The 23578-nt window shown below is 35.3% G+C and overlaps 1 protein-coding gene across 2 annotated transcripts in view; it reads left to right on the top strand.

The window, feature by feature from the left end:
- Positions 1-23578, top strand: part of khdrbs3 (KH domain containing, RNA binding, signal transduction associated 3) — a 105697-nt gene that overhangs the window by 57234 nt on the left and 24885 nt on the right. For both annotated transcript variants that reach the window (XM_066715849.1, XM_066715848.1), the window contains exons 3-6: positions 11979-12095; positions 16011-16157; positions 16697-16836; positions 17409-17598. In XM_066715849.1, the coding sequence (XP_066571946.1) occupies positions 11979-12095; positions 16011-16157; positions 16697-16836; positions 17409-17598 (594 nt within the window). The remainder of the gene's footprint in view (positions 1-11978; positions 12096-16010; positions 16158-16696; positions 16837-17408; positions 17599-23578) is intronic.

The following is a 23578-nucleotide window of genomic DNA, read 5'->3' as shown; positions in this document are numbered from 1 at the left end:
TGTATGTTCTTTGTTCCTGTAAAATAATAAGGATAATGGAATAATGGGATAATAGAATAATGGAAAGAAGATGGAAACAACTGGAAAGCATCTACTAAGGTTATTAATAGTCTTAGTGGAAGCATTACTGATATTATAATTGTGTTTTATTTAAATGTAATTGAGCTCACCATGACCCTGTTACAAAGAGCTTATGGAAGATAGATGGATGAGCTCATTTAAAAAAAACACAACTAAGAATCACTGATGTGTCAAGAAAACAGCAAATTAATGTATTAACTAAAGCCAATGAACATGTTTTTCTAACGGAAAATGTATAAAATCTTATATAATGCTTTGGTCATCAGTTTGGAAAGTGTAGTTTCCTGACACATTTGTTTTAAGATCATAAAAAAGAAAAAAAAGTATATATTTAGTTCTCTTGGATGCTGCTCTTGGATCTCAAATATGTGGTTTGACTCCCCCACTGGAGCTGGCTAGGTCTTGACATCATTCTAAAATAAGTAACTTCAGCCTGGTTGCTTTCCATTAGGGTTAAGGATCCTGCTGTTTTTTTTTTTTTTTCATCCTTATTTTTTTTTTCTTAATGTATTTTTTTTCATATTGCATGTTCATATTTATGGAATGTTAAAGCGAAGCTTTAGAATAAAGTCTCCAATGCCAATCTCATGAGGAACATTTAGTATCTATTTTATGCAGCAGCTGTAAAAACTAATCAACTGGACTTATTTGGAGTCTTTTTTCATGGAGGGAATTTTATGTCAGTCTATTAATTTGCATATTAAATGTGTTTTATTTGTTTTAGGCCCAGTTACTTTCAGGGGCAAAGTATATAGTGGACATAAAGAACATTATGGTACAGAACCTGTTAAATTATATATTATTGCTGCCTACTTCAATGACTTATATGTGAATGAATGTATAATTATTGCAAAATTGTAGTCAAAATTCAGGCTAAATAAAACACATTTTATTCTTATATAAAACAGAAATTGTATGTTCCAAAGTATTTTTAACTTATAATATTAGAGCATATGTTTTATAAGGTAGACATTATATATATACATTTTCCTAGCAAAATATTAGTGATGCAGTGTTGAGTATATAAACCTTTACATACAAATACAAATATACGTTTGTGAATAGAGAAATCCGTTGGAACCCGAGGCTATGACCTCTTGTTCTGTTTAGTTCTAAGACCTGCTGCTCTGTCGACACACCTGAGACATTACTTCTGATATACATGTGAATACCAGGTGAAATCCTTTAGCCTAAACAGCAGCAGCATTTCAAATGTGTTGATAATACAGCCAACTTTAGGATTGAAACTTGGCTGAACAGATTGGTTGCAGTTTCGGCTCCCCAGAGGTTTCTTCACCAGAGAGTTATTTTCTCTCTTCTATGCCTGACTTGGTATTACAATATTTATTTTTGTGCTGTGAGGTGCAGACTCCTCATCATGTGTGTTTTAGAAAGTGGTTTGGGGATCATTTACAGCTCCTTATTTTTGTTAAATCTTTTGTGAGGAGACAATAGGGCCGCGGCTTGTAAACATTGTAAATTTTGGAAGAGAAAAACAAAACAAAATTGAAGTAAATAACTAACGAAATATGACCTGCTAGGTAATGTTGTTTTACTGCTCTGACTACACTCTTAAAGCCTGCTGTTTTGAGCTGTCAGCTAGACCATTCTAATGACAGTGAAAGATATTCATGGTCAAAGCAGCGCCCCCAGGCACCAAAGCACTTTGTGCCTTAGCGCTTTGACCCTGTGTGCTTTAGTATGTATAATTCAAATACTGCAAGGATTATATTTTGAGATCAGAAAAAGGACTAATACTAACCTTCTTACGTGGTTCAAGTCTGATGGCCTTGTTCTGTTTTACCCCATTTTCCATCATCACTGAGGGAATAAAAGTCCTGTAGGAATCGCTAATACATTTCAAATGATAATCCATTACTAGCAGACTTCCTCTCTGGTTGTTTCAAAAACGTTCCCTCATTACACAGAATGTGCATTATTTTACTTTTTGTGTTTAAACCCAGTACTTATTGACTTTTACAGCAGTCTCTTCATTAGTTCCACACCAGTGTGTCAACATTGGATGGTTATATTGAGGGTATTATGCTTAGACAATAAGAGCACCTTTATTTGATACAGTTTGTACCTGAGAATGTTGCCTGACAAAATGAGGGAACAGCTTCTTCCCATCTGAACACATGAAATATTACAAGCAAGTCAAGGAAAAAGGAAGTAATGTCATCAAGAAGCTTTTAGACATCTCGGAGCATTGCAGCTAAACAGATTTACAGCCATACTTTGACAGGTTTGATAAGTGGAACAACTAATATACTGTTTAGGGCTTCAGCACACAACCAAAGGAAGACAAATTCAATTTGTTAGATCTGACAGGGTGAGATAGCAAGACTGATCCCCAGCTCACTAAATACTGTGCTGAATCAGAGGTGTCACTTGTATACATTCCCTTCTGAGGGTGAGACATTACCTTTGGGCATTTGGCAACGAAGTGGCACTATCATTTTATTTGACTTTCTCTTCATGTTGTGACGGTTCAAGTTATTTCTGAAATGAAATGCATTTTTGGAGATATAAATCACAGTCAAGGTTACTAAGTGTTGCTCCAGTTTTGCTAAACACATAAAAAAATATCCATGGCACTGACTGACAGAAAACAAGCAAATGATATCTATGAGATTCTGCAGTTAAAAATTTGTGAAATATTGTTAATCGGGATATATATATATATATATATATATATATATATATATATATATTGTATTGCTGACCAGTGGTTTACATTTCTAATTTGGTTCCAACTGTATGGTAAGAAGATAAATTCCAATCAATATCAAGAATGAGATATCTTGTGGTAGGTTTTCGCCCCAGGTAAGGGTATCTGCAAACAAATAACACTGTGTAACATTTTTTTTTTTTTTGTTCCTGGGTAGTAAGTGTTATTTCCTAATTGCTTATGCCTCGAAAGTATAGAAAAACGCTATTATTCACCACAAACTTTGCTTTTGTGACCAGGACAGTGATATTTTGAAATGTACCTATTTCCAATGAGAAAACAGGCGAATTTGTGTCTTTTCATTCACATATAGTCAGAAAAAACAACATATGTATCCAAACTAACATGTATTTATACTAAATTAATACAAAAATGACTACAAAAGATTTAGAAGTGAGTCATTTTTTTAGATTTACGATTATACTGTAAATATAGTTTTTTTCGGACTTTATGTGAACGAAAAGACACAAATTCCCATTTTGTCATTGGAAATAGGTACATTTCAAAATATCACTGTCCTGGTCACAAAAGCAAAGTTTTTGGGGAATAATAGCCATTTTCTATACGTTTGAGGCATAAGCAATTACAAAATGACACTTACTACCCAGGAACAAAAATTGTGTTACATAATGTAATTACATAGTAGGTCTTCTTGGTACCAAATACAAAATTCTGTTTCCATCCCAGTATGTTGCTTATTCTATCAACCATTAATTTGTCAGTGTGGCAGAGACACAAATCTACCCCAAATCTGAAACAGTTTAAAAAATGAAGCAAAGCACACATGTAGCCCACCTCAAGGTAATCGAAGTGCAACATCGGGATACAAATATTTCTGTGGTTTATTAGATGACTTCCTTAATTTATTATACTGCTTAGAGATATTATTAAATTTGTTTCCATTACCAAGCAGATTTATGTATATTAGACACAGTCTAGATTTAAGAGTCCATGTATTTAGGTTGAATTAAGTGTTTGAAGAGACTCAGACCAAACTGAGATAGACTGAATGAAGACAAGAGGTTTTGGTTCTCATGTATTGTTTTCCATTCAAACATCTGGCCGGTTTAATACCTTTATTATATGTCTTACAGTAAATATATAACATTATGTCAAGTTACCTGACCTAAACTTTACCCAAGCCTGAAATACTGGTTGTAAAATACTACATGCTATGACAGGGATAGAGAATACATGCCTGGCATAATCTGAGCTGAATACTGTTTCTACATCAAGTGCCACATGTAACAGAGTGTTACCGCAGGCACATCGTTAAATGTATACAAGTTTCCTACTTTCCCTCACTATGTTAACATACACTCAGAGCTGTGATTAATCACCAGACATTACACATTATCACAGACTTGTGTTATAGCATGTTTTGGTGTAAATGAGCTTTTTTCAAATGTCAGGACATATTGATGAGTGATTTAAAATTGATGCGTGCAAATCTGACTAGGGTGTATGTTTTGGAGGGATAAAAAAAAAAAAACTAATTCCAGAATTCTCATTTTGACACATCAATTTATCACTTTCCTGCAGTCTAGAAGTATTAGACTTGGGAAAGCATTTAGCAGTGGTGAATTCTTAATGGTAGCCTATTGTGTGACTCTACAGGCTACTGATTTCATGCAGATTTAAAGTGCTCTGAAGAATGACAGAGTGATTTAAAAAACAAAGAGCTGAGATATTTTTGCATACATTTCAGTCATGTTGGGTCTCTGAACTCTGAGACGTATGAGCACATTTCACCCAAAAGACCATAATTTGGAGAAATTCCATTCAAGTGTTAGACTATGCATTTGTGCTGCTGAAGGCATTATTTTATCGGCCAGCTCAATTATATTGAATCGTGCACAGATATAGCCCATAAATCTGAAGATTTCAACTTAAACATTACTCCCAAAATTCAACCTACTGAAAGACCAATTTATTAAAGTCTTGGAACAGTTTTCTATGGAATGACATAGTAAAATCATATTTAAAGTATAGAAAATAATTATTAATTCATGGTCAATCATTTTATATATGATAAGCATGGTTAAACCACGCAAATTGCAAATATATTGAGCATACTTACTGTCATATTTCATAATGGACAGACTCGGACACACGCCCTGATTTGGTGACTTGGACTCGGAGTCGAGCCACAAGGTCAGAGATTCTGACTAGGACTAGGACTCGGCTTTCTGGGACTCAGACTCGGACTTGACCTCGACCTTTTCCTTGCCTTGGACTCGAACCATTCTTGATGAGTCTTTATCATTAATACTTAATTTACCATTATCTATTATTCCTTTCCAAAGTATAATGCTAAGTAAATATCAAACACTGCCAAGATGTTGTTGTTGTGGTCAAACACTCCGCGCTGTGCTTCTAGCCTGTGTACAAGCAGCAGCAGTAAAACTGGCCCCACCTCTGACTGAAACCGAACTGCAGTGAAACAGGCAGAGAGACGGATTGGTGACAAAACACGAGAATCAAATTCGGACGTGTGTGCTTTTTTTCGTAACAATTTGTATATTTGTATATTTAATTTTGATCACTTTTATTAACTAGTGTTAAGTATATAATTAGGAAAATTGACAGTTGAAATGGTCTCTTACAGAGTTTATTTCATGTTGATAATATTAAGAAACATGAATAAACAATAAAGAGAAATGGAAAAACAGACCAACTGAGCTTTAATCTCAGTCTCAAAAAACAAGGACCATGGTGACTCGGACTTGGAATCAGACCATGGTGACTCGGACTCGCAGTCTGGGAAGGAAGTTAACCTTTCGACATGACAATGAAAGGTAAATGTCCTTGAGTGGCCCAGTCAGATCCCAGAGCTTAATCCAGTTGAAAATCTGTAGCATGACTTGAAGATGCCAAGTTCACTACCGTTGTTTCAAATGTTGTCTCTCCTATCTTGCTCTTCTCATGCTCTAACTCCCAGGCTTTCCTCCCTGCCTCTCCACAACAGGAAGCCCATTGCTTCCTTTTTTATCAAGGGGGAAGCCAGTCACAGAGGGAACAGCGGGTCAGGTGTTCCCCTGGTAATTTTCCTCCCTGGGGTCTGGTGAGGTGCAGAGCAATTCAGGGTGCACCCCATCACAATATATATGTATCTTGAATTAATTAAGTAATTTATTTTAAATATGATAAATATCTATAGTTGGAAACTAGTGTAATTTTCTAAACAATACACAGATGTTTTCTTCTCTGAAAAATCAAATACCCTGGTGTGATAATCATTTATTTTACTTAATTAGAAAGTATACATAACCCTGTCACGCAAAGCAGTACATGTCTTCCTAATCCCTCGTTAATGAGAGTCATTAGACCTACAAGAAATGCTCACCTCCAGCAATGCTTATTAACATAAGATCAGTGAAATGCCCATAAATGTTTATATCCAGCTTAAGTAATAAGCACAAAACTACCCAGCTAGTGCCTGTCTATCTATCACAGGTATTAAGCGCTTTCCTGAACTCTAATGATGATACAGTGCTTTCTGTTTCAATTCCAGAGCTCAGTTCACTCACTGAAAATATTTGATTAAATTAGTACAAGATCAATGTCCTTTATGCTGCTTGTTATTGCGGGCAACGTAGTTCTAAAGTGAAAACACAATGCTTCATTTCAGCTTTCTCTCTGGCTTATAAGACTCATTTAATAAGATTTCATTTATAGATTTTTCTTGGAAAACTGAATGCCTTAAGCTGTAAATGTCACTTTACATTTCATGTAACCATTCAAAATTGGATTGACAAAGACAGACAGTAAAATACATCCTCCAGCCCATGAGAAATATCAAGTTATATTATTAAGTAATCACTTGTATTGTTGAACATGAGGTTTGCATTTATAACGATAATTTGTTACATACAAAATAAAGGTAACTATATTATTAACAGGCTCACCATGAATTGGCACAATCAATGACTGATTTATTCAGCTTTCAGAAGGTAGATGTTTTGAGGAATGGCATTATACTTACTTTCCAAAATATTATTCATGTATTTCAGTATAGGTGTATGATGTATGAACTTGTTTGGCTTTTGTGTCATTGGAACAATAGTTATTCTTTTGTTTTGGTACATTTTTCTCAAAGCACAATGCATTTCTTCAATTTCTTCAAACTTTGAGGTTTGACAGTTTTACGGCTGGTAATGTTATTGATTTGGTGCAGCAATTTGGAACCACTGTCCCTGCAAATTTGAACCAAGAGATAGCAGTTTGGGAGTAGTAAGAGTGCTGGGTTTAATTGCATGGTAATTCACATTGGATTACTTGGCAGGAAAGTTTGCTGCACCATAACTTTTGATTGGGTCTAACCCTAAGAATGTTTCAAGGAGAATAGAGCTAAAAACCCATCAGAGTCCTGAGCTCAACCCCACACCTCTGGAATAAACTGGAAAGGTGAACTGGGAAGAGATTACAGAAGCCTATGTCTCCTCTTTCATTTCTGGAGTGCCACAGCATACCTGTAGCCATTTATCAAAATGAGAGCAGGTGTCATTGCAGCCAAGGGCGGGCTTACACGCTAATAAATACATGTGAACAGCTGTTGTGTTTTGTTTGCTGTCCCAATACCTTGTGTAATATTATGTATACGTTATTTTTTGTCTGTTTTTTTGTATGATTAAACATTGTAATACCTAATTGTAATTTTTGGTTTTTATTATTTTTATGAAGAAATTACAGCAAATATACAAACCTATGCATACAATGGTGACAGAGGATGAAATCCCATCATGTAATCCCACATTTCAATGAAAAAGATTATTCCCACATTAATGAATTGAGCCTGTTTCCATTACAATTGTTGGAATTGCATACTGGGACAATAAAAAGATATGCTCATACATCTGAGCATGAGCTTTGCATGTTAATACAACGTAAGCACTTTCTACCTGTTAAAGGAATTATCTGGACCGTGCACAATGACAAATCAGAAGGAATGGACACAAATGGTTGAAGCCACTTCTGACCGTCATGACAGAGACACGCTGAAATGGATTAATGGAAATGTCACATATAGATTACTTTGATTGGGGTTGATAGACCCTACTGTTTAATTTTCTAGAATTCTTTATTTCATCACTTTTATAATGAATTGCACTGCATTAATAGAAATGATTAAGAAACAGTTGTCATGTTTGACATGAAAATCTATTGGCTCTTTCAAATTGCAGGGCCGTGATTTGTAGCTACAATTGATATGTGTTACAAAGTGATTCTATAACTGAATGCAACGTCACATTAGGGTTAAAATATTGCTTGGAACAGAATAACAGACAAAAGCAACATCAATATATTTTGATGCTCAAAGGATGTGATACATAACAGATGTATCCAAAAGCTACTCTCTATAACAATTTCCCATCAGAGAAATGTGGGAGTATAAACAGGAAGCTCCTTGTCAACCTCCTATCTGGGTAAAACAGATGCTCTAGATCAGGGGTGCCTAAGTTCAGCCCTTAAGGGCTTAGATATTAACTGCTTAATTTAACTAATTATTTACTTAACTGGTCACAATTACCCTCTTTTCCAAGTCATTAGCAGGAGATGGATTAAAGAGACATGAAAAACCTACAGCATCCAGCCTCCTGGGACCAGACTTTGGGCACGTCCGCACTAGACTACAGTGCACATTTACAATAGGGGAATCATTAACAGCAAAGGAGAGCATCAAATATTAATGTTGTCTCAGCAAGACATTAAATTAAGGCACAGCTTTAAAATTGAGAATATCCATCAGTTCTTAACTTTTTATATCCATGCATGTCATGTACCAATTGCATCTGTGACGTTTAGTTACATGATTTAAGATTTCCTGCCAGTAGTTATTCCAAATACATCGGCTGATGTGATTGCTGATGTACATTGCATTGACAATGTGCTTCATTGCTTTGAAAACCAGATGATAAAGCTATAGATAAGCTGCATCATAATTTGTTCCATGCTTATATATACTGGTGTTTCTAGGCTCTGTATTCAAAATTCTTTTCAATTTTTTTTTTTTTTTGGTCCAGAAACTATTTAAATCTGAGCACTGATTTATGTAATGTGACAGAAAGCTTTTTATTATTGTTATTCTTCCTAAGCAGTTCAACCCCACCCCCTCTTTTTAGATAATGTTGTTTCGTACGCCCCCACATTGTTACTGCTATTTTTCCTGCCTTTCAAATAGTTGCCTGCAAGCCTTTTTGCTAAACAGGGCCCCCCATTTTTATTGATGACTGACTATATATTCCTCTTATAGTTCTCTTCCTTTTTATGTAATTTACACAATTTGTAATAATGTAATATTCAGACACTATGTTACCCTGCCTTCTCAGCAGGTTTTGCCACTGTTACAGTTCTGTATTGAATCTTTACCCTATGAGAACATGAGAGACAAACAACTTTCCACTATTGCACAAGATTTGTAGTAATAAGTACATTCCCCTTTTGTGAGCCATTTTTCCGTGCATTGTCAGAGCCTATTCTCTCTTTACAGCAGAAATATTATTTCATCTTCAACCAGTACATTCTCTGCTGGCCTGTCCTGCTGCTTTGACCAAAAACACAGCAATCAAATTTCAGCCAAAGAAACTCTTAACTCTCCAAGATGTCAAAATAAAAGCTCAAGATTGTAATAATAAATTCATAAAACGAGAATAAAATATGTTTTTTTTAGGAAGACATATAGTGGGAGAAATGCTGGTTAATAAATCTCTTTTATGGTGGCCTTCATTTAAAGGTGTATTGATCATGGTTTTCACACATTTTCCCTCTGACTCACTAAGGATGTTCAGTACTATATATATATATACAGTATATATATATATAAAATATATATATATTAAATATACACTCACCTAAAGGATTATTAGGAACACCTGTTCAATTTCTCATTAATGCAATTATCTAACCAACCAATCACATGGCAGTTGCTTCAATGCATTTAGGGGTGTGGTCCTGGTCAAGACAATCTCCTGAACTCCAAACTGAATGTCTGAATGGGAAAGAAAGGTGATTTAAGCAATTTTGAGCGTGGCATGGTTGTTGGTGCCAGACGGGCCGGTCTGAGTATTTCACAATCTGCTCAGTTACTGGGATTTTCACGCACAACCATTTCTAGGGTTTACAAAGAATGGTGTGAAAAGGGAAAAACATCCAGTATGCGGCAGTCCTGTGGGCAAAAATGCCTTGTTGATGCTAGAGGTCAGAGGAGAATGGGCCGACTGATTCAAGCTGATAGAAGAGCAACTTTGACTGAAATAACCACTCGTTACAACCGAGGTATGCAGCAAAGCATTTGTGAAGCCACAACACGTACAACCTTGAGGCGGATGGGCTACAACAGCAGAAGACCCCACCGGGTACCACTCATCTCCACTACAAATAGGAAAAAGAGGCTACAATTTGCACAAGCTCACCAAAATTGGACAGTTGAAGACTGGAAAAATGTTGCCTGGTCTGATAAGTCTCGATTTCTGTTGAGACATTCAGATGGTAGAGTCAGAATTTGGCGTAAACAGAATGAGAACATGGATCCATCGTGCCTTGTTACCACTGTGCAGGCTGGTGGTGGTGGTGTAATGGTGTGGGGGATGTTTTCTTGGCACACTTTAGGCCCCTTAGTGCCAATTGGGCATCGTTTAAATGCCACGGCCTACCTGAGCATTGTTTCTGACCATGTCCATCCCTTTATGACCACCATGTACCCATCCTCTGATGGCTACTTCCAGCAGGATAATGCACCATGTCACAAAGGTCGAATCATTTCAAATTGGTTTCTTGAACATGACAATGAGTTCACTGTACTAAACTGGCCCCCACAGTCACCAGATCTCAACCCAATAGAGCATCTTTGGGATGTGGTGGAACGGGAGCTTCGTGCCCTGGATGTGCATCCCACAAATCTCCATCAACTGCAAGATGCTATCCTATCAATATGGGCCAACATTTCTAAAGAATGCTTTCAGCACCTTGTTGAATCAATGCCACGTAGAATTAAGGCAGTTCTGAAGGCGAAAGGGGGTCAAACACAGTATTAGTATGGTGTTCCTAATAATCCTTTAGGTGAGTGTATACAAATGTAAAAACAGATTGTGCTGTAATGTAAATTATTTAAAATAAAAACGTCCACTTTGTTTTTTTTAACCTCTACAGCATATTGACTGTCTGAAGTTGTTCTAGCAGCCTCGATTAATGCCCTTACAAATTTTATAAATATTATTTATATATAAAGAATTTAAAGGTTAGTGTCAAGGTTAGTTTTTCACTAAAAGTGAGGAACCCCACCGAAAACACCAGGGAGCAGAAAACCTAATTAAAAACGGCTCTCAGTGTACAGATTCTAAAAGTAACTGTTACTGTTAACAACTTACTCTGCTCCCTGCAGGGAAAACTTTTTAAAGCTTGTTATGCCGTGTTGCTGATCTCTAGGATATGTTGTCGGTAGGAAACCCTTATTAACGGAATTGAAGAGAAATAGGTAGATTGAGCAGGCACAGATGAGGCCTAAATAATAAAGTTATAAAGCAATGTTCTCTCAGACAGGGCTGTAATTCGTAGGTGTGAGGTATGAGAAAATCCTTTATTTTCCTCTTCTGTGTCTCTCTCTCCTTTTCCCTGCATTTGTCTCTTGCTATTCTGGGTCTTTAAGATGCATTTGCTCAAAATTCACTCTCAAAGTATTTGCGAATAAGCCCACTGGGAAAACTGGTTTGTGAATTCCATACTTACTTGGATAGATATACAGTATTTGACTCCAGTTTCTTGCTATGTCTGATCATAACAATTTTGCATGGTTAATAAAGATACACTGAACACCATCGTTGCTGTTGGGAATATTGAATAGATTTTTAATTATCCATTCAAATGATTGTATTAACAATATCTTTTTTTTAAGTACATCTCCAAAACATGTAGTCCTTTATAGATTGGAGTACTAATTGCACTTTTTATATTAACAATATGCATAAACTAGAATCATAATCATATGCACAATCAAGCATTATGTGGCAGTAGTACAGATGCAAAGCAAACTCACAACGTCATATAGATATAGATGCAACTATCATAATACTATTATGTAGGAACAATGACCAGTGAAAAATGTACAGTATAACAATTAATAGAACTTTAATCATGCTGTATGTTTCTTTTATTTCTTCCTCCTTTTAAGTTTAACTTTGTTGGTAAACTCCTTGGGCCACGTGGAAACTCGTTAAAACGGCTACAGGAAGACACCCTCACAAAGATGTCAATCCTTGGAAAAGGTTCCATGAGAGAAAAAGAAAAGGTAAGCTTCAAGGTTTATACATTTTCATTAGCCATTACTCTGTGCATTAAGCCCCAGCCTTCAAATTGCTGTGGATCACCTAAGCCCCTTAGGATACTATTTGATTGTCTATTTTGTGTGGTTTGTCAGCCCTGATTTGCAGCCAGAGTCATTCCAAGTGTTAGATGTTTGTGCCTTTTGATTGTAAGTATCAATAGTATCATTGTCTGAATAGCAGACCAAAGAATCATTTTCATAAAGATTTACCGCAATGAGACTAAACCTGTGAAGTTAACTAATCTCTCTATATATTTTAATGAAATGTAACTGTAGGATAATGTATTTTATCTGACTGCTGACAAATGTTTCATTCATGTTGCAGTGCAGTCCCTCCTGAACAGGTTGCATGCGCATCTCAGAATCTGTCTCTGCCAGCTCTTAGCTTCCCCTGTTCAATAGTTATTTCTTTTCCTGTATGTTTCCTAACTATTACCTGTGGGCTGAAATTACATAAAATTTCTTTATTTAATAGGCTTATGAGACATGATTTCTTATATACACTAACACCACTTTTTTTGTGTGTTTAGTTAATGCATATCACATTGTACACATTTTTACACTGAATATTGCTTTCAGAAGAAACCTTTGTGAAGACAAGCAACACATAGGTAAAAAAACATTTGACTCTTGGGGGGAAAAGTCAGTTGGACCAGAGCCTAGATTACATCAGAAATTATGACTGTGCCAGCTGCCATTTGTAAATTCCAAACCCATTATTTGCCGGCAGCTTTTTTAGTTTCCAAATGCTTCTTGCTTCTACCTAGTGGAAAACTGCCATCAAGTTCTCAGCGTGGAATCTGTATTTGGCAGAGGGGTTGAAGACTTGATTTTGCCTTGGTCTAAAAACACAAACTTATTCCAAGTTAAATATGGAATTATTAGCAGTTAGCCATCATTAACATGGAAAGAAACATCAGCATCAGTTAACAAAAATGCAAAGGCCTATATGGTTCCAGATTTGAATTTCAGAATCAGATTTTAAATCAGAAATCGCATAAAAATGAAAGTAAATCCCAATTTGTATACTTCTTTATTTTGTATGTATTTTTTAAATTGCAAATCAGTACCGGGAATACAAATATTACAAAATACCACTGAGTACCCAAACCAGAATAATATCACAAATCTATATGGCATGCAACTTCCCACATTCCCTGCATACAACAAGCTTGCTTTTAATCAATAGCATGTTTGTCCTCCATGTTTGACCACATCCTGGTTCTAGTATTTGTTGAACATAAATAATAGATACATTTTTAAAATATATAATGGAGTCCTGTTGGATTGCAAAAAAGAAGAATCAGAAATAGGATAGAAGACTAAATGAGTGCTCTTCATACATCTCAGCTCTACTGAGCCAATACAGGGAAACAGCCTTACACCCCAGAGGGATCCCCTTGAAATGGGAAAACGTGGGTCATCTGTAGGTTACCATCACACAGCTAATGAAACAGCAAAAACGGTACAACTGGAAGTTCATTCCAGACTGGCAGTCATTGGGAGAGCACTTAAACTGGACCCATGATGGAAATTCTGGCAATGTAGATATTTAATTTGCTATTATAAATTCACTGGAGTTGAACTGTAATGTTCATGGCTCTCAATGCAGAAAATGAGTCTTGATTTTTTATTTTTTTTTATTAGATACTTTTTTTAACTCAATATTTTTGAAGAGTTTGTATGGAAGATAAGTATTACTGATATAAGCTTTACAACTATTATTATATATATATAATATATGATCATATTATTATTATTATTGCAGTTTAGGGTATTTTTATGAAATGTATATAATAGCCAAGAGCTTTGTTTTTCTCTCTCTCTGTGCCTTTGGTAAATACTTGAACTTATTTGAGTGTGAAGCTGGGAAAACCTTGTATTGCATTGTCTATTAACAGAAAATGCCAGTGGTTAATCAGTGGTGCAGTCGTAGTGCAATCCCTAATACTACCAGCAGGTCTTTATACACACAAAGGAATAGCTGGAGGGAGGGATGGTGAGGGGTCAGTAAACAGTCTAATGAAGCTGAATAAAATGGCTTAAATTGGGTGATTATCATTTAAGATTCCCACGATTTTTCTCCCTGGAGCCTCCCTGTTGTCATTGTATTTGCATGTTTTTCCTTTTTTCTTTTTATGTTTATATGTATTTTATTATCCAGCAGGACATAAAAGTAGTTATTTATTTTTTTCCCACTATTGCAATGCTGTGAATTAAAACTATCAGTGGTAGTTTAATCATAATCTGCTTCAGAATTACAAACCAGAAGAGATGAACATTAGAATATATATATATACATATATATATATATATATATATATATATATATATATATACACACATTTTTTGTTTAACTTCCATGCTGAGTTTATGGTCAGAATTTATTTTATTTATTTATGTTTTTACCCTTTTTATTTACCTTCATTGGGGAGTTTATGGTTAGAAAATAGATCTGAAGGCATGGGATTTTTCCTGCTTAGGATTTCTTCATTAATTCCAAAACAAATCAGTATTATAGATTTGATCGTTTTACATAATTGCATTACTCATTATACAACTAAGTAAAATAAAGCTGGCAATGGCGGAGTTTACATGTGTGTTTTAACCTTCCTCGAGACAATATGCTCGATTCAAAGATTAAATTACCCTCTCCCTCTTGGCATTTACATGGTTTTAGTTTATTGCACTTGTGACGAGCTGCTGTTTACCCGACACCATGCAAGTTAAGGGCAAAAGAACAAGTTAATATGTAAATTAGCTCTACGTACAGCTCCCATGCTGTTTTTGCAGGAAAATGCCAGAAAGGGTGGTTTATATGTGCAAGAACAGTACTCGCGAATCCATGGCTTTCATGTGACAACTTGTTTAAATTAAACAGTGTACAGCTGTGGCTTGTGTGTTGAATCTAGTTGTTTAATACTTTGTTTTACTGATCTTACTCAAGTGTTTTTCATGTTACAGATGGAGCTAGCAAGCCATGAATATGTGTTTTATAAAGTTATGATTACAACACACTGTACAGTACAGTGCACAACAGACCCACAACAATATAGAGAGCATAATGATAATATGAAGAATAAATTCTTCTTTACAATTACCATTAACATGAAATACACCATTGCTAACCATGAAACATCCATCAGCAACTTACTTTATCTTGAATCCCACAATAAACTGACCAGTTATCTTCCACTTTTATAATGCAGTTATTTAAGGATATATACGATTATCTGAGTCGCATTTACATGTGAAATGAGGGCTTTCATGTCGAAATGGGTGTGATTTTCACGTGTTTTTGTAATTTTTACGCCAAGTATTTGGGATTGACCCTGTCCTTCTCTGTGGTCGTTTTTTTGTCCACAAACCTGATCACTTCACGAGTTAAAAACTACATGTCAACTCCCCAATGTGATAAGATAAACATTTAGTATGAACACATGGACACAGAGTAAGCAAGATAATTCATCCTATATGAGTAAGCAATAGAATTCATCCTATATGATTGTGTGTCATAATAATATTACCCCAGTACGCAAGTATTTTCACATTTTCACAAGAAGTTTTGTATTTTTTATTTGTACAAGAACACATTGTATTTATATATTTACATATGCATTTGAAGCTTGGTATCTCTACCTGATGAACTTTATAACTGTTGTGTTAGCCAGTGAAATGTAATAGATTTTAATCGGTAATCGAGACCTCTCATCTCACGCCATTGGCAGCGGAAATGCTATGTGAAGCTTTCCTGATTATTGACATCTGTTATCTCCAGCACCGAGTGACCTCAGGATGCTGGTTCTATAGGACTGATGTTCAATATGTCTAATTTAGAACTCCATTGTGTGTGACCGCTGACACTATTCTGTTTTGCAGGAAGAAGAGCTTCGAAAGAGCGGTGAAGCCAAATACCAGCATCTGAACGAGGACCTCCACGTACTTATTGAAGTGTTTGCTCCTCCAGCAGAAGCGTATGCCAGAATGGGACATGCACTTGAGGAGATCAAAAAGTTTCTCATTCCAGTATGTATTGTATGTACAAAGGTTAAGGCTAAGGTTACTTTATTTACAACGTTATTTTGGTTCACGTATGCATTATGAACATTGTCCACATGTTAATAACAATCTATATAAATCATGTAAATGAAAATTCTGTAACCTTAATAATGAAACCTTATATCTCCAAATAGAACAGCCACAGAAAATAAATGCACCTTTGTGGGTGCATGTCTTTACAAATCTAGCTTAAAATATGAAGACATCGGCTAGATACCCACATCAATGTTTTTTTTCATTAATTTTCATTAAAACATCATCAAATAATGTATTTATCTGCACCTGTCATTTTGGAAGATGCCGTAATGAAATTTTTTAACTGATAAATAAAACCTGCACTATCTTAAGATTATCAACAAGGAATCAAAACTGCATGTAGCCTTAGGAAATGTCATTCCAGTAAGTAGATTAATTAAATATTCCCTGGCTGTAACCTGTAGATAAATGGAGTAATTTAATATGGTGTAATTTAATCTCAGTATTCTGTGCTTGTGCCCCATCTTCAGGATTACAATGATGAAATCAGACAGGCACAACTTCAGGAGCTCACGTATCTAAATGGAGGGTCTGAAGATGCAGAAGTGCCAGCTGTGAGAGGGAAGACAGTAGCGCGAGGAAGAGGAACACCCGCCCCTGGCCTGCCCAGGTTTGACATTTTTTTATTTTTTGATGAAGAGTGTTTAGCAAAATCTTCATTTGTTCTAATTTCGCTATTTAAGTCATAATGAATGACCAATATAATGGAAAGCAATTAGGGGACTGTTTAAATCTGTTTTTTATGCTCATCGATTCCAATTGATCATATCAAAATTCCATGCCTTCAGCTAAGACTAAGTACTTGTCACGGTGCAAAATAGTGTGTCTAAATGACTTAATCTCTTTATGCAAGTTACAGTAAGCAGGAGCTGCATATTAATGTTTTTTTTTTGTATGTGTTAGCATCAGGAAGGAGGAGGACCTGTTTCACTAAAAACAAGACACTGTCTTAGCTCACTACCTGTTTTAAGAAACTGAAAATCACATACATATAAAAACCCAGGACATATCTGATGCTAAAAACAGAACAAGCATTCTTGGAATATGTTAGTGTTTACTTATTAAGGCAACAGTCCATCAGTATTCTTTGTTATGTCTGTGTATTTCATTAACAAAACCTGCAGAGAGTGCTAGGATCAATTATTTTATTCTGTCCCTGGATGTCTTTGGTTCATTTCTTAGGAGTCGAGGAGGTGTTGCCCCACCCCAGGCCGTGGTCCCGCGTGGTGCCCCCGCGCCCAGAGGAGCACCACCAGGTAGAGTTCCTGTAACCAGAGGACGAGGCGTACCTGCACAGAGAGCTCGAGGAGCACCCCCCACTACTGGATACAGACCTCCTCCTCCACCGGCGCAGGACACATATGGAGAATATGTGAGTGCTTGATACTGTACTTACCTCTCATATCAGATCTGCAAGTGGATATAACTAGCAACTTTCAATAATAAGTTGAAGCAGAGTTTCCTTGGTAAGTTGCAGTACAGGGAATCAGATCATTTAAACATTAAATTCCTGACTTCCTGCAATTCTTACATTTAATTAGAAACACACTCTCTCTTACACACTCAGAGACAACAAACTGCTTTAAATCACTATGGAAGACTACATTTACATTACCATGAACTACTGAAAAATACTGCAATTTTCCCAACAACGAACAAAACTTTTCTAAGCATAAAACAACTCTATAATTTGGCTAAAACGTGCATGAAAAGAATTTTGAGAAACAATGTCCTACTTCTTGCACACTTCTGTCTGCTCTGCCTTAGATATATCGGGTACCCAATTATTTGGGTTAATACTAAGTTCAGGTTTTGCTTTTGAGAGATGCATCTGTCATACAGAAATCAGATTTTCTAAAGCTGGGGAAGGTGAGGAGGAGATAACTGACCTATGTCTGTTTAAATGTCCCTTGTCCCTAGAAAAACCGCATAATAGAAGGTTGTTTTTGTAACTGATATAACACAAAGCCCAGACATTTGAATCTTTCATTAAAGGTTTTCTGGATGCTGGAGAAGGTATGTGCTTTATTGATAGACAGCTGTTATTGGTGGCACACAGTACATTAATTAGTTTCTATAAACTTGTGCCTCACAGCTCTGTTACTCACAGGTGTTCCAGTCTTCCATTTATATTAGCTATACATCCGTCCATCTAAAGCACATACACAAGGTACAGATGGGCAAGTGTTTTCAAGAGTTTCAAACAATTTGAACTACAGGCTTATTTGCCAAACATATGGGAGCTTATGTGAGCATCGCTAAAGTATTTTGGGACTGTAAATCTTTTTCTTATTGGAATAACATTGTTAATGCATTTTTGTAACTTTTCTAGGAAACTTTAAATAATTATATAGCAGCTGTATAAGAAGATTTTTTATGCTATGTTTTTGTGTTTTTTTTTCTTCTTGTTCTGTTCCTATATTTATGATTATTTAGATATATGCAGATGTGTGTCTCTCAGACATACATTGTAATTGCAATTTCTCACAGCAGTTAATTTGGTTTCTTTGGTACTTGTCTCAAAGCACTACTTTTAAGGTTATAATGGATTTGCAGACAGTTTGGCAAGTGTTCCATGGCTGGAATTATTTTGTTTTTGTAAAGTGATATTTAACTTAGAAAAGTGCCAATTTACAGCACAAACAGTACTTGTTTTAATACCACAAGATTTTGCATCTGTTTTTTTTTTTTTTTTTGGTGATTTGGTATTGTGTAAACCTTGACAGGGACATTCATGCTCCAGTAGCTTTTGATTTGGTCTAGATAGCTTATGTCAATTCTCTTCCTATAACACTGATTTATAAGGTAAAGACATGGGTCATGAAACATAAGAATACAATACAACATACTGACTCACTCATTTATATAACAGATGAATGCATTTTAACACTTGGCCCAATGTCAGGAAATGTCCCAGTGTTTCCTTTATATCACATTTATGCTGCAATGGTAGAATATATTACTTTTGGCCAGAAGAAGAAAATTATGAAATAATATATGTTTTATGTAAAAAAACACTTTATGGTAACACTTTGGATCAGGGGATGCAATTATTTATATATATATATATATATATATATATATATATATATATATATATACTTTATAAACCCATTAATAATGTATTAATATCCATGACCATGTCATATCTGATCAATTACATTTTATTAACATGTTATATATAGTTCACAAAGTCAACCCTTTATACATCTATTATTTGGCACATATATATTTAATAATTAACAGAACTAAACTGTTTACTTTTTGTAAGAGTTATATAGCTTGTGGTTTACATTCTCAATAGCTTTATGAGCAACATATAGCAGCACAATCAGTAGTCTCCTTTGTTTTGCAGATGCCAATAAAGATTTTACCTTCACTTCAAATTAGGTGTCCTGGTACTAACACTGCATATTTAATAGACAGTTTGTGATAAAGGTTACCTCACCTGGAAACAGACTTTCAAGCCCGTACCTGACAACATCTGACTGATTGATTTTGAAGCAGCGAGCAAAGGCAGGAGGTCATTGAAACTGCATTCTGGGCCAGCTGTTGCCCATCATTGTCGCAGTTGTTAACTGCTCCCATGACACTCGCACCTGTACATCAGAGAAGGCAGCAACATCTGCCACATGATAAATCTGTTGAAATGACTGCAAATCATTGGTAGAATGAATGCCATATGCATTTTATGGTGAGATGTGTTATCACTGTCAGAATAATGTTCTTTAGTGAGTGATGTGATGTGTCTTTAATTTTGATAGTAATTTTAACATCAATCCTTCAGTATGCTCCTTACACCCATATTTGATTTATTCAGGTGTATACTCTTTATGTTTGTTTTTATGTTTTTTTTTTTTGTTGTTTTTGTTTTTTCATGTATTCACTTTCCAAAACATAGATTTGTCCATGTCCTTTACAGCCTGTAAAATATCAAAAAAGAAATGGCAACATTTCTGGAAAAAATACATTTACATAAAGGTGAAATAAGAATTGAACACTCACATAACATGCAGAATACAACATGTTCCTGGTACTTAAATACATGTATATTTTAAGAAAAATGTATTTTAGTTTAGTATTTTAGTATTTTAGTGTGTATCTATCTAGTTTTGCTCTTTATATTTCAAGTATTATTATATTGTTGTTGTTAATAATAATAATAATAATAATAATAATAATAATAATAATAATAATAATAATAATAATAATAATAAAATATCACTGGAAATTTTACTTTTTTAAATGTGTAATTATGAGTAGTTTTTTGCAAGTTAGGGCAGGGGACTTTGAATAAGTGCAATGGCATACTTACTGAATTTCTTCTGAACAGACTCATAAAAGCTGCATAATGGACACTTAAAGGAAAAATATAATTGAACTGGGAATCTCAGATCTATTGTGAAATAGATCTACAGGGAAATCTCAATCGAAAGGCAGCTGCCAAAGATAATTTGAAGCTGGTTCACCCCAAGTTATATGGATATTTAGGCATAATCTCAGTCACATTCTGCTTTTTTTAATACTAAACCAACTCACATGGTTTTCAAATTATAGTATCTAGAAGCTTTTTAACTATGTGCTCAAACCTCAGATGTAGACTGAATTTTGTCCTATATAAAGTACATGTATACTGTTTTTATTACTTATCCAACACATTCCATTCAGGAAATTATCTCCCACAATGCAAGTGTTTGGAATGTTGTGGTTTATTTTTAGGTTTAGTTGTGTTTAGCATCCACTGTAGTCAGTGTTCTGTAACTATAAAATAATTGTTTAATATTTTGCTTTTATCTGGTAATATTGTTGATTGCTGGTCTCTCATTGAATTGTAATTCTTTTTAAGCCTGGGGTCATATCTGATTGTTGAGAATATAATTTCCAGAAATAAATTTCAAAGACAGTTATACCTGGTAATTAACCAGATTTCTAAATCAGATTGAACTGCAATTTGGATTGAAACTTAGTTCATGCTGTGTATGAAAAATTGAGATACCCATTTCCTGTAATTTTGTGATTGAAGATTGTTTATTTTTTTATTTTTTTATTGTTTTACACTATTTCAGAATAATCAGTGGTTCATAAATTACATTAGAAATGATAGTTAAAGTGAAACATGTAAAAGATGATTTATAATATAACCATTGGATAGAAAATGTGAGTACAACAAGAAAGATGAAAGATATATTTAAGTCAGGTTATTGCTATGGTCATCAAGCTAAATTCAGATGACACAATATTTCTCAACTCACAAACAAGTAGAATGGTATTTCAGTTATTTTATGCAGTTAAATTTGATTTGTAATTCCAGATTAAGAGGCCAACAAGCAATTTGTATTGAAAGGAAAGGCTGCATTGACACTATTTACTGAAAAACCGATTACATGGATGCTACTCAAACCTGATTCAGCTCAGTTTTCTCCACATTTATATTCATGCTTGCATGTGATTGTTTACACTTGGCACTTTCTTTGGCCATTATTTCACTTGTATCACTTCTTACATCTCCATGTACATGTGCATTAAAGGGACGGATTAAATCAACACTTTGACCCACCTGCTAATAGCAAACTACAAACCTATACATCATAGCGGTTACATGTATGATTAGAAGAAAATGGCATCTAAATAAAAATGATACCACAACTGAGTACAGTTCTGTAGTTTTATATTAGCAGGTGGGTCAAAGTTTTGATTTAATCCCAGCCAAAGTGTAATCATTTTCTTTGCATTTGGTGGTATGGTACTCTTATTTGTAATGTGCATGACCTTATGTGAATAACTCAAACTTGTCATTTGTTATTTACTAGCTTGCTTTTTAAAAGTATGAATTTGTTTGTTTGTTTGTTTTGTAGTCTATTTTCCTCTATTAAATTTCTTAATTACTAAATACTCAGGATTTGGTGGTTGTCTGTCTGATTAGTTAATTGGCTAAAACATGTGCATCATGCTGAAGTTGGAGTCAATACTATTTATTTTTGTATACAGCATTGCATTTCATTTTGGGGTGCTGGGACATTTGGTAAAGCCCTTGAGCTCTGCCCTTGTGGTCTAGGACAGCTCAGGACATCCATGTTAACTGTCTGCTAATACACTGCAGGCTATCCGTTTGTATGTGTGTGTGAGAGAGAGTAATATCAGGATTATAATAAGAAAATAATGGTTAAATGAGGAAAAAGTACATGTCCATTAAGAGATCATCTACCTCATTTTGGCTTTAGTCTTGCAGGACTCATCATTGGCACTGAAAACAGAATACAATGTTTGTGTGTACTGTGTGAAGTCCAAGTTTGCCCATTAATTTAGTTATAAAAAATGAAGGATAATAATCTTTAAGGAATGGGACAAGAAATTCCTTCTGCATGCAAAAAAAAAAAAAAAATCTGCACTGGAGCGATATTCATTTGTACACTTTTGTGGTTTCTAGGAGAGTATTTAGTTTTAATATGATGTTAATATTATGTTATTATGTTAACATTAATATTATTTAATGTTATATTAGTATTTGGGAATGTGTGGAATTCAATAAATAGAGGTGAAATGCAGAAAAAGTGAGAAATGCAAAAGTATTTGATGTCTCTCTATGCGCAGGATTAAGGGCAGGATTAAATCAAAAATGTTGGCGCTGCGAGTCCTGGCAGAAGCATTGCGCATGTCTGCGAATGGAAATCGCGCTGCTAAACTATCGCGGTATTAAATCTGACCCCATTTGCGCCGCACAACCACCTTCTCGCAGCTCCTTTCTGGCACAACGCGAGAGAATAAAACACAGCTTTCGCAGCCGCTACTACAACACTACACACTGCACTCAGCGCTTTCATGTTTAGTTAGATGCTACTCTCTTCTAATGTTTTAAGTAAATCCCATGATGTACAGTTGTGCAGTTTGCTATTAGCGGCTGGTTAAAGTAGTAGTTAATCCCGCCCAACAACACAGTATTAAATCAGGAAAATGTCTGTGAGAAAACCCGCTGACAAGCGCTCAGCTGCTCTAGTTTCAGACACTGCGGATTGTCTGGAGCTTCTCGCGTTGAGCCACAGTGGAGAGAAAGCCCGTCCGGCGCAGGTTTGCGCAGCTTTGCGCAGCTTTGCGCAGCTCCGGGTTCAGTGGAGGAAACTGATTATTGCTACAGTAACTGCAGTGCAGGTGTGCAGTGCGCGGAACAAATCACATGTTGCGCCCAACATCCACACAGACGAAATGCTGCCTATTGTTCATGCACAGAGAGAAAATATGCTGTATTGAATGTCATTTTATATTACAGTTTGTTCAGCAATGTGTCAGTGTTCGTTTGGGTTATGTTTTTTACACATTTCTTCGTAAAGGTTTTACACGTAACAGAAAGGTGGGCT

The sequence above is a fragment of the Amia ocellicauda genome, chromosome 10 (genome assembly GCF_036373705.1).
Source record: "Amia ocellicauda isolate fAmiCal2 chromosome 10, fAmiCal2.hap1, whole genome shotgun sequence".
Taxonomy (NCBI): domain Eukaryota; kingdom Metazoa; phylum Chordata; class Actinopteri; order Amiiformes; family Amiidae; genus Amia; species Amia ocellicauda.
Note: the sequence above shows the minus strand (reverse complement) of the source record. Positions and strands in the feature narration are given on the sequence as shown.